The 12,105-nt window shown below is 42.1% G+C and overlaps 1 protein-coding gene across 1 annotated transcript; it reads left to right on the forward strand.

The window, feature by feature from the left end:
- The first annotated feature begins 7,569 nt into the window (after window positions 1-7,569).
- Window positions 7,570-11,721, forward strand: LOC139474548 (GSK3B-interacting protein-like). Its single transcript, XM_071257606.1, has 3 exons — window positions 7,570-7,781; window positions 9,268-9,467; window positions 10,099-11,721. The coding sequence occupies exons 1-2, from the start codon at window positions 7,584-7,586 to the stop codon at window positions 9,430-9,432; spliced, it is 363 nt and encodes a 120-aa protein (XP_071113707.1). The 5' UTR covers window positions 7,570-7,583; the 3' UTR covers window positions 9,433-9,467; window positions 10,099-11,721.
- Window positions 11,722-12,105: the final 384 nt, after the last annotated feature.

Genomic DNA, 12,105 nt, shown 5'->3' on the forward strand with positions numbered 1-12,105 from the left:
GGTCATCTTAACACTAACCTACATACAACATACTATGGAACATAGCATGGCCGGGTTTCTTTCAGAACGTATACAAGCCAGCATTAAAAACGCAACAGTGTTATAACAGCAATATCACCATTCCCAAACCCAGCCCTGTTTATGAAATAAATGATGGTGATTATCGGAATCAAATTTTAATGCAGGTATACTTACGGGCTAAGATTTTCTATTGAGACGGGTTATTTTGTTTCAGTCAGCGCTTAAACACATACAATATTTACTCTAAGGAATCTAACAAAACTTCAAGCCCGACATTGTTTACAGAGCCTACATGCTGCATGTCCAAAGAGCGATTTATTTAAAAAAATGTACCCTTCCTTCATAAACTTTTTGTTATGGTAATATTTTATGTTATACTGGATTAACACCAATTGCAGCTGGTTGCCACGTGTAATCAGTGACTCCCTGAAGATACTTATGTAGCCTTGCTCCAAGGCTGTACTGAGAGAATAGCCCATGTATGTGTAGTAATTCTATATTCCTTATAGGCTAGATGTGTTGACAGTATAAGGACTTGTTCTTGTTATTTACATAATCTAGAAAATTTGATTATGATTTAAACTTAGAATTATCGCCTTAGAGACTTGTGCAAGGTTAGCACTGATGCTGTTTATGCTGTCACTCAAGGCATGAATAAGTTTTTTGCTGAATATCAAAGAAGAGAAGCCGTTCACGTTATGAGACTGAAGCCAGTGTAAACTGAAATTATTAGTTCCTCAGACGTTTTAGAAATGAGGGACAATTTCTCAAAAACAATATATGATGGAACGTGTAGTGCAAATGGATGACTGAGGGTGCTAGCCTGTATTTCCCCTTCTGTCATATTGACATACTTTCTGCATGTTATTTCCAGGAGATTTGTAATAACGCACGGAGAGATATAAACTGAAACATTACGGAAATACAGTTTTAATTTCCTTCCATATTTGTATGTAGCATTCAACCATTTAATAATACAAACAAATCATTATGATGAAAGTGTTTGGTTTTGTTTGACACCCTTACCTCCCATACTTTAACATAGACTAACGACAGTCGTATCTCCCATACTTTAACATAGACTAACGACAGTCGTATCTCCCATACTTTAACATAGACTAACGACAGTCGTATCTCCCATACTTTAACATAGACTTACGACAGTCGTATCTCCCATACTTTAACATAGACTAACGACAGTCGTATCTCCCATACTTTAACATAGACTAACGACAGTCGTATCTCCCATACTTTAACATAGACTAACGACAGTCGTATCTCCCATACTTTAACATAGACTTACGACAGTCGTATCTCCCATACTTTAACATAGACTAACGACAGTCGTATCTCCCATACTTTAACATAGACTAACGACAGTCGTATCTCCCATACTTTAACATAGACTAACGACAGTCGTATCTCCCATACTTTAACATAGACTAACGACAGTCGTATCTCCCATACTTTAACATAGACTTACGACAGTCGTATCTCCCATACTTTAACATAGACTAACGACAGTCGTATCTCCCATACTTTAACATAGACTAACGACAGTCGTATCTCCCATACTTTAACATAGACTAACGACAGTCGTATCTCCCATACTTTAACATAGACTAACGACAGTCGTATCTCCCATACTTAACATAGACTTACGACAGTCGTATCTCCCATACTTAACATAGACTTACGACAGTCGTATCTCCCATACTTTAACATAGGGCTACGACAGCCTTTCCTCCAATACTTAACCTAGACTTACGACAGTCGTATCTCCCATACTTAACATAGACTTACGACAGTCGTATCTCCCATACTTTAACATAGACTAACGACAGTCGTATCTCCCATACTTTAACATAGACTAACGACAGTCGTATCTCCCATACTTAACATAGACTTACGACAGTCGTATCTCCCATACTTAACATAGACTTACGACAGTCGTATCTCCCATACTTTAACATAGGGCTACGACAGCCTTTCCTCCAATACTTAACCTAGACTTACGACAGTCGTATCTCCCATACTTAACATAGACTTACGACAGTCGTATCTCCCATACTTTAACATAGACTTACGACAGTCGTATCTCCCATACTTAACATAGACTTACGACAGTCGTATCTCCCATACTTTAACATAGACTCACGACAGCCTTTCCTCCAATACTTAACATAGACTTACGACAGTCGTATCTCCCATACTTAACACAGACTTACGACAGTCGTATCTCCCATACTTTAACATAGACTTACGACAGTCGTATCTCCCATACTTTAACATAGACCTACGACAGTCTTACCTCCCATAATTTAACATAGACTTACGACAGCCTTACCTCCCATACTTAACACAGACTTACGACAGTCGTATCTCCCATACTTTAACATAGACTTACGACAGTCATATCTCCCATACTTTAACATAGACTAACGACAGTCGTATCTCCCATACTTTAACATAGACTTACGACAGCCTTACCTCCCATAATTTAACATAGACTTACGACAGCCTTACCTCCCATACTTAACATAGACTTACAACAGTCGTATCTCCCGTAATCTAACATAGACTTACGACAGTCGTACCTCCCATACTTAACATAGACTTACGACACCTGTAGTGCCTCCTCAGCCTACATATAAATAGAGGGCTTGTACCTGCAGTGTGTCATTGTGGTTGCAGACGCTGAACAACTCGAGCAGTTACTGCTGAACAACTGCTGGAGCAGTTACATAGAATCATTATTTTCTGGGTTTTGGCGACCATTGAGCGTCCTGGCCAGTTTTTGATCGCTCAAAGGTGGCAGAAAGGTCGCAGCCCTGTGTAAAGGAGCATTTAGGCAGAATATAGACAATCTTGTCTGCCAGAAAAGAGGTAACCTCGTTTGACTCGGTCACTCAAATTTTACTCATCGAACGCACGTAATAACTCAAGGCAAAGCCATTCGGATAAAGGCCTTTCACTGGCTGTCCATATCTGACCACGACAGCACGCGACACCCTTTCACCTGCAGTTCAATCAGCCGCCGCCACCCGCCACAAGTATATCCACAAGTTTCCACCGCCAACATCCACTCATAACACAACAACACCGGCATTAGTCCGGACTAGTACAAGCAGCCACACACGTACATGCACGTTGCTATTTTTGTGAATTAATACTCTAAACGCGACGTCAAACACTATTTCACTTCACCCCACCCAACACTTACAACGTAGAATTGTTGTGGCATACACTCTCTTGTGGTTTGTTTGTTTGTTTGTTTTACGCCGTACTCGGCAAAATTCCAGCTATTTGACGGCGGTCTGTAAATAATAGAGTCTGGACCAGACAATCCAGTGATTTACATCATGAGCATCGATCCACACTATTGTGATACGATGACAAGAATAAACCAAGTCAGCGAGCCTGACCACCCGATCCCGTTAGTCGCCTCTTACGACAAGCATAGTCGCCTTTTCTAACCCGGGTCTTCATGGGTCTCTCCTGTGATAGTCTGAGTTCACTCCATTGGCATACAGCGTTGTAGATAATGTATTAACTTGCAGCACATAGATAAACAAGCAAAATAACAAGACCAAAAAAATCGATGACATGCATCAACCAAGTCAGTGGACCTTACCGCCCGGTACCGTTAGTCGCCTCTTACGACAAGCATAGTCGGCTTTTAAGGCCAGCATGGGTTGCTGAAGACCTATTCTACCCCGGATCTTCACGGGTCCCACCACTAAGAAAACATTTGTATAAATACATGACATGATTGTGGATGATCGATGACACACCACGCGTCACATAGCCAATACAGTGGGCATCTCTCTTGCAACGTTGAGAACATTCTGAGGTAATGAACTGGGCAGGACAAAGGTTTCAGCACGCTGAGCTCGTATCTCAACAGCAGATGGCAGAGAGGGCGACGTGGGGAACGTTATTCGGATGCTTGTGTTGTTGAGAGAGACTCGTGGGGTGGTCCGAGCATCATGGTATGGGGTGGAATTGGTCTTGCACAGAGGGTCGGCCCTGTGGTCTTCCATAACATCGGTCCAGGGAGAGGCAATGGTGTCACAGCGGCTCGGTACATTGATCAAGTCTTAAGACCACACGCCATACCTCATTTGGCACGTGGCCGAAACCACGTGTTTCAGCATGATAACGCCGTGCCCACACTGCGAGAGCAACAAGAGACTTCCTCCAGCAGAATGGCGTCAGAACAATGCAGTGGCCTGCCCTCGCTCCCGATTTAAATCCCATTGAACACCTGTAGGACGAGATTCAAAGACGGCTGAATGACGTCCGACCAAGGCCAACGACTGCATGTGAAGTGCGTCAGGCATTTTCTCAGAGCCTAGTGTTGTGTTTCACTTTAAGAACATTTGACACTTTAATTTCAAGTTTCGTCTTTTTAATATGTCTCAAAGTATGTTTACAGTGTTTAGACAAATACGGTTTCTCATATATCTATCTATGGTGACGTTTCTTTTGCGGTTCAGTATAGTTAGGATATATTTTGACACAGACCGGCATCGGTGGGTGTTTCCAGCAGAACAAATACAGGCAAGGTAAAAAACATGTAGAAATTTTATGAGGGCTTCAAACACATTAAATATTATAACTGTGTACAAATGAAAAAGGTAACCATTCAATCTCAAACGTAATATCATTGATTTTCCTTGTACCATATGTTTCGTTTACGTTTCTGATGATGATATGCAAAGACAACGTGGTATCCTTCGTGCTAGAGATGGAGACATGTGTAATTGTTACGTGTCGATTCTCAAATTGAAACAATTTGTTAACCCAGTAATCTGCACGTAAACAAATTAAGCGTGAAAACAACATCCAACCAACAAATGGTATACAATCCAAAATTGTATTACACAATTAACTAGGTTTACAAATCAATAGAATTACTGCACAGCACTTACAATGAAGTACATAATAGAGCGGTAGTACAATGTGAGTGTGTGTGTGTGTGTGTGTGTGTGTGTGTGTGTGTGTGTGTGTGTGTGTGTGTGTGACCAAACATCTTGCCAATATCGAGTGCTGCAAAGTCTGTGTTTATCAATAAGAGAGAGAGACGCTGAAAGCTATAATGTAACCAAGCCATCCCATCGCCCCTTTTGCACTCAGATTGTAGTAACCTTTGTTTATTTTTATTCATTCATATCACCATAAAAATTGCAGCCGTTATATTATATTTATTCAGCTTTCACTGGTTCTGACAATACCGACACGGACAGTACATCAGCTTTCCTATTTCGTGGCCTCAGTTGAGCGTGATACCCAGGTGTTTCCACACACTGCATACACCCACAGTACACGCCCACAGTACACGCCCACCGTGCACGCCCACTGTACTCGTCCACAGTACATGCCCACTGTACTCGCCCACCGTGCACGCCCACCGGCACCAAGCTGCTGATTCAGCATGTTTGTTCCTCCAGTTACATAAGTAACTCCCCCCCCTTTTCTCTCTCTCTCTCTCTCTCTCTCTCTCTCTCTCTCTCTCTCTCTCTCTCTCTCTCTCTCTCTCTCTCCCACTCCCTCTCTCTCGCTCTCGCTCTCTCTCCCTCTCCCTCTGACGGAATTACATACAAACTTCCACCTGTCGTGTGGGGTGTTGTATTTAATAAATAGTACATAATAGTACAGTATTATATTACACATCCGCTGAACTTGTTTATAGGCATTAATACTCTAGGCTAGCTGTTCGATTATCAATATCGATAGCAGAAAACAAGTAATCGATATTATAATGTACGAAATAAACGAGTGAGTATAGTTTTACGCCGCTTTTAGCAATATTCTAGCAATATCAAAGCCGGGAACACCAGAAAAGCTCTTCACACATCGTACCCGTGTGGGGAATGTGGGGGCTTCATGGTGACGGCGGACGTTTCAAACAGGAGACTTACTCAGCGCTCTACGGACTAAGTATTCATACGTCGGGCCATAGTTTACTGTTTTGAACGTATGGCTGTGTTTAGCTAAACCTGGGTGTCATTATATCCGTAAGCCTTATCTCAGTGTAATAATTCGGTCAGCTGTATGAGATCTGCAACGATAAACTTACGGTACTCTGGATGAAACAGAACAGAACAGAACAGAAGTTTATTACTCATGAATCACTAACGGATGGATGGATTAGTCATGTCTTGACATGGAAGTTAAAAACCCGACATAAATGTGTCAAGAAATAAACGACGCAATAGAGCAATTAAAATACAACCTTAAGCAAATATATTGACCTTTTTATTATTAACATGTTTTTGTGCTCCAAATTTTGACAGCACGTTGGATTCCATACATCTGATCCCCGAACTCGCGAACGTCTATCAACGTCAAACGTCATCAGTGGCGTGGCAACGATACAACACTCTGGAAGGTGACACCGTCAGACAGTGTGTTTCATACATTCCATTGTGAGAATGTCCAGATTGCTGACTCATCTACAAGCACGTGACATACGGTTGTCCGGTAGACAACAGACTTGATCGTATGTAGCTATACAAACTTTCGTAGATCGATGCTCATTATGTCAATCACTGGATTGTCTGGTCCAGAGTCGGTTATTTACAGACCGCCGTCATATAGCTGGATTATTGCTGAGTGCGAAGTTAAACAACAAACAAACAAACAAACTTCACTTTACACAACTGACGTGATCGTATGTAGCAATACACACTTCACTGTACACGACAACAGACTTGACCGTATGTAGCAATACACACTTCACTGTACACGACAACAGACTTGACCGTATGTAGCAATACACACTTCACTGTACACGACAACAGACTTGACCGTATGTAGCAATACACACTTCACTGTACACGATAACGCAAGTTGCGTCAGTCATTAAAGGAATTCACAGAAGGACGTGTATAAAGATTGCGGGGGCTTATTTCTATTTCGCTTTTCTAATAATCCCTGCTAAACCTTTTGTTTAATTTTAAAACTAGATTTAAGAATTCTAATTAATTCCAGTCGAAGAGGATCTACCAAATTGTAATAATTAACTAAATCCTTTAAATCCTTGAGTAATAATACCTTGAATCTGTATACCTCGTCACAAATGCAAGAACAACACTCTGTCTAGTTGTGTTGTTGCTGTTGTTGTTGTTGTTGTTGGTGGTGGTGGTGGTGGTGTTACTATGTGTCTGTGTCTGTGTATTTGTGGTGGTATTGTAGGGCTGGGAGGAGTCCAATTTTACCCCCCGGGTACACACCACCCTATTACCCGACCCTACCCGGGTACCCGCTGTAGATATCAAGAGATCGGTACAAACTGTCCGATTGGGAAAATCCGGGTCCTGCTCAGTACCCACCCCACCCGAGTACCCGAGTTACCCGTCCCAGCCCTATGGCGATCAGGTGGGATGTGTACATGGGTTTCTGGTCGCAGGGACAGTATAGAGAGCTCCGCGAACGCGCTATCGCTGTAAGGAGCTTGTTCGTGCAATCGCAACCTTCGTTTGCGTCGCGAAGTATTATCACAAAAATCGAATGATGCCGGAAAACACCGATACCCTCCGATTGCTGTGAAAGGCACGATGGCGGATTCTCCAGTGTGTAACGAAGATCATATTTTGAAGATCGAGGCCCAGGAGGCCGTGAGAGAAGTAGCATTTGCTGTCAAGTCTGTTGAAATGTCCAAGTCTCTCCCAGTTACTGCAGAACTGGTCTACCTGAATCTCAGGACAAAGGAAGATGTACTGTATTGTGTAGAACTTTCAATCAGCGGTTTCCGGGTGTGTATAAAAGTTTTGGCACTGTTTTTAGTATTAATTTGGCTTTGTATTTACGCTTTACACGGCCCAAAGAAGACTAAAATGTACGCACTGCAACTTAATATTGTCATCAACCACAGGATGATGTTGCAAACAGTGCAGGGATGTAATATATTTGTTATTCAGCAACCTGTCCTAATTTGAGTGAATAAGTGTGATAAACACCACAAGGGAGATAACTCTAAATGAGGGTTCGAAGTAAACAGAATCACTGCACCCTGTATTTAGTTGATTAAGACATAAAGCACGATTTTCATGTCCATTAGACAGTAATAATAGATGCTCACTTCTATTCTGAGAATATGGACAAAGTAAAAGAACTGTAAATATAAACAATTTGCATTTATTCATTATTGATTGAATCTATATTCCTCTGAGTATAAATTACATCCTACTAACGCTGTTGTCGTCATGGTTATGACAGATATGTACACCAGGTACGTTTCATTATTATGAACTGGAATGCTGTTGATCAGGTATTTATTTATTGATGTTGCACACATCTAAACATTGCTGGTCCGAATGCCATCTTTCTACCATCATGACCATAGTACTTCTTGTGCAATAAATCAAGTAGATTTGTATTGACAAGGATGGATACACAGCTTTACAGGCTGTGGGGGGGCTCTACAGGGGCTGTACCCCCATCTAATGCATTTTCAAGCAGGAGAGCCAGGAAAGACTGGAAGCGTGCAAATAAATGCTCTTGTCACTGTCAGGGTATTCTTTTATTCTCACATTTTCAGATTTTTAAAAGTTATTCTTTTCACAAAAATGTCGAGTTAGCAGGATGAACTAGTTTCATGTCAAGTGTTTTCGCTACAGGAAACTGTCATGGAATTTCAACCCAAGCCACTTTCACTCCCTAAACTGGTAATGATTCAAAAGCAGACTCACCCTCGTGGCGTCTCTAGCCATGCTGTACCTTCCTAGTTCCTCACTAGGATCCATGTTATCCTCACAGTGTTTCCCCCACCACAAAAAAAACACACACTTTTCTGAGATAAAATCATGTCCCCTCTGGATCTCCCCTCTGGATCTACCCCCCTGGATCTCCCCCCCGGTCCTCCCCTCTTGATCTCCCCTCTGGACCTCCACTCTGGATCTCCACTCTGGATCTCCACTCTGGATCTCCCCACTGGACGTCCCCTCTGGACCTCCCCCCTGGGCCTACCCACACACACCCTGGACCTGACCTGTCCACCTCCCCTCTGGATCTCCCCCCCCCGGTCCTCCCCTCTGGATCTCCCCTCTGAATCTCCCCCCCGGTCCTCCCCTCTGGATCTCCCCCCTGGACCTCCCCTCTGGACCCCCCCCCCCCCCCCCCCCCTCCCCTGGACCTCCCCTCTGGATCTCCCCTCTGGACCTCCCCTCTGGATCTCCCCTCTGGATCTCCCCTCTGGATCTGTATGATGTGGACTGAATGTCAATATTGTTTCAATTTCAGATTGTGGGGAAATCGTTTGACACTGTCATGGAAGATGAGCCTTCACGTTACTACGAGACAATCTATCAGCTGCTTGACACTGTCAGCCCCGAGTATCGGAACACTTTCGGTGACACTCTGGCAATGAGGCTGAAGGAACTCCAGGAGAAGGGAGACGACTCTTGACAAACTACCTCAGTTGTTTTTCCTTTTCTGTCAGTGTAAGAAAATGACACCTTGATAATGGTAGTCTTGCATTTCAGCGCTCCTTGCTTTCAAAAGTCTTAATAGTATCTGTTTTTCAAGATATGTCTGCTGGGATGTGAGGTAAAAGCTACAACATTGTAGGCCCAGTAAATGTCAGTGTCCTCGTACTTCATTTTGTTTTATATTTTATTTTGGGGTGGTCGGATAGCCTAGTGGTTAAAGCATTCGCTCATCACACCGAAGACCTGGACTCGATTCCCCACATGGGTACATTGTGTGAAGCCCATTTCTGGTGTCTCCCGCTGTGATATTGCTGGAATATTGCTAAAAGTGGCGTAAAAGCATGCTCACTCACTCACTTATATTTCATTTTATTTCAAATCCTGGTAATAATTACACAAAATACATCAATAATAATGTGAACATGGTGAATAATATTAAAGAATCTGCTTCAAAGAAACTGCAAGTTCCAGGAATCTGAACATTAATAATATGTAGTAACACAGTGGGTTCAGATTTGGTTATGCCCATCAAATAAAATCTTGTCGGATTAACTTGAAATTTGTGGAAAGCAGTAACCATGGTAAAAGCTTTATATATCATCTGGTGAAGATTTATGACATTCAACATAATTTTTTCTTTCAGATTGAAAATAAGATTGCCAAACTACTATGTCTTTCCCCATCATGAAGACTTCCAACGCTTGCTGTGTTACAACCACATGTGCCTTACTCTGAAGGAGAGTCCAGGAGACGCCGACATCGTTGTGAGGACCATGTTGTAGTCAGCTAGCACACCCTCACTCTACAGCTGCTTGTTGAGTTCGTAGATACTTACCTTACATGAAATATTCACCATAAATCATTTTGAAGTATTCTTCCTTTCTTTATTAGTTCTGTCAACACATACTACTCAACATTTGCTCAGGACCACACCTTTTACTAAAGATGACTATTTTAGTTTACATGATAAACACAATTGAGACCAAACTTTCAGCTTTTAACCAAAGAAGGGATAGAGAGTGAAGATTTCTATTATTCAAGTGAACTGATATTTATGTATTTGTCTGAATACCCATACTTGGTCACTGTGCTTGTGGGGGCACGGTTGGCCCAGTCGTCTATGGCGCCATGATTCGCTGTGCAGAGTTGCGTCCCTTAGGCGAGCCAGAAACTTATGATTGTGGGTTTGAATCCCGGTTCGCCCCAATTATGTTTTTAGGTTTGTCCGCACCATACCCATGCTCGTGGGTTTCACCGAAGTGGTAAACTTCTGAGACCTGCATCACCTCGGGCTTTCCTCCCACATTAAGCTAACATGCTGTGATGTAACGGGAATACTGTTAAAAGCAGCGTTAAACTCACTCACTCACTCATTATGCTTGTGTTGTGTCTCTATGGGTCAATGTGTAGGATGTTAAGTCCAGAGCCGGACCAGATGCAGTAGCCCTTTAGTCTCTGGCAAATACAAACAAGATGGCTTTTTTGAAGATATTTGCTTGATTGAGTACCTTGGTGAATTGTTACTGTTTACAGTTAAATAGGGAAGAGTAGGGCCATGTGTAATTCAGATGGTGTCATGAGCATGTTGAGGGAAATAGTCTTCCTCATGGATGCAGATAGTAAACTGATATACCGCCACCTTGCCACTGAGGATATGATTCTGAAATATTCTGACCAGTGAATATCTGGGTTAGAATAGGTCTTTAGCAACCCATGTTTGTCGTTTGAGGCTACTAACAGGATCGGGTGGTCAGGCTCGCATGGTCTAAATAGCACTGATTTAATTGGTTCCAATCATTAGTGTCGGATAAAGCTGATTGTCGGAATACGAGTGTCGGATTAACGCACTCTCATTAAAAGCAGATCTTAGTTCTCACTACAGCTAAACAAAGATCTGAAGACATCCCATTATGGGTCACGTCAGAACGACCTTTCATCCGACCAATCAGTGCGTTGCTCACCAGATTATGAAAGTAACAGTCGGAATGTGATTTCTAATCATGCAATCTTGAAAACTTTAACTAGGGGTATTCCGAACGATAGTTACGAGTTTAAAGACTGAATCCTTACAATCTAGACCATCTATTAGCCATTCCAGAATGTTTTTTTGTTCAGGTTTCAAATTTGTAATCGAGAATTTGTCAAAATATGTTTCGAAGCGTAGTCGCCAATTTGAAGTTTGTGCCGTAAAGCGCGAGAAAGCTGCCTTCTGATTGGTCATTCTATTGGTCATGTTGGTTGGTCAAAGTTCGTGCAAGGTAGGTCTGACGTGACCCGTAATGGGATGTCCTCAGATCTTTGTTTAGCGATAGCGAGAACTAAGATCTGATTTTAATGAGATTGGGACTAAAGAGACTTGACTGTATACATGGTATATATAACATGCATGAAATACAGACAATTTCATTACCAGTATTAATCTATTGTAATAATTTGTTTTCATGTAACATTTTAAAAATGTCAGTGGTATTTTGTATGGACTACATCGCGACATGGTGCAATAATCTTCATATATCATCATAACAAGAGGTCAAAGTGTATTTGCTTTGCCAGTGAGTGATCTCGTGAGAACACCTACTTGTTCAGTACCTATATGACCACAGGAAGTAGTGACATAATTGACGATGATGATTACACAATGGTTGTGATA

The sequence above is a fragment of the Haliotis cracherodii genome, unplaced genomic scaffold (assembly GCF_022045235.1).
Source record: "Haliotis cracherodii isolate W230 unplaced genomic scaffold, xgHalCrac1.p SCAF_3, whole genome shotgun sequence".
Lineage (NCBI taxonomy): Eukaryota > Metazoa > Mollusca > Gastropoda > Lepetellida > Haliotidae > Haliotis > Haliotis cracherodii.

Coding starts and splice junctions, on each gene's coding strand:
- LOC139474548 (XM_071257606.1), top strand. CDS start 7,584: ATGGCGGATTCTCCAGTGTGTAACGAAGATCATATTTTGAAGATCGAG. Junction 7,782..9,267: donor TTTCAATCAGCGGTTTCCGG/GTGTGTATAAAA, acceptor TTTCAATTTCAG/ATTGTGGGGAAATCGTTTGA.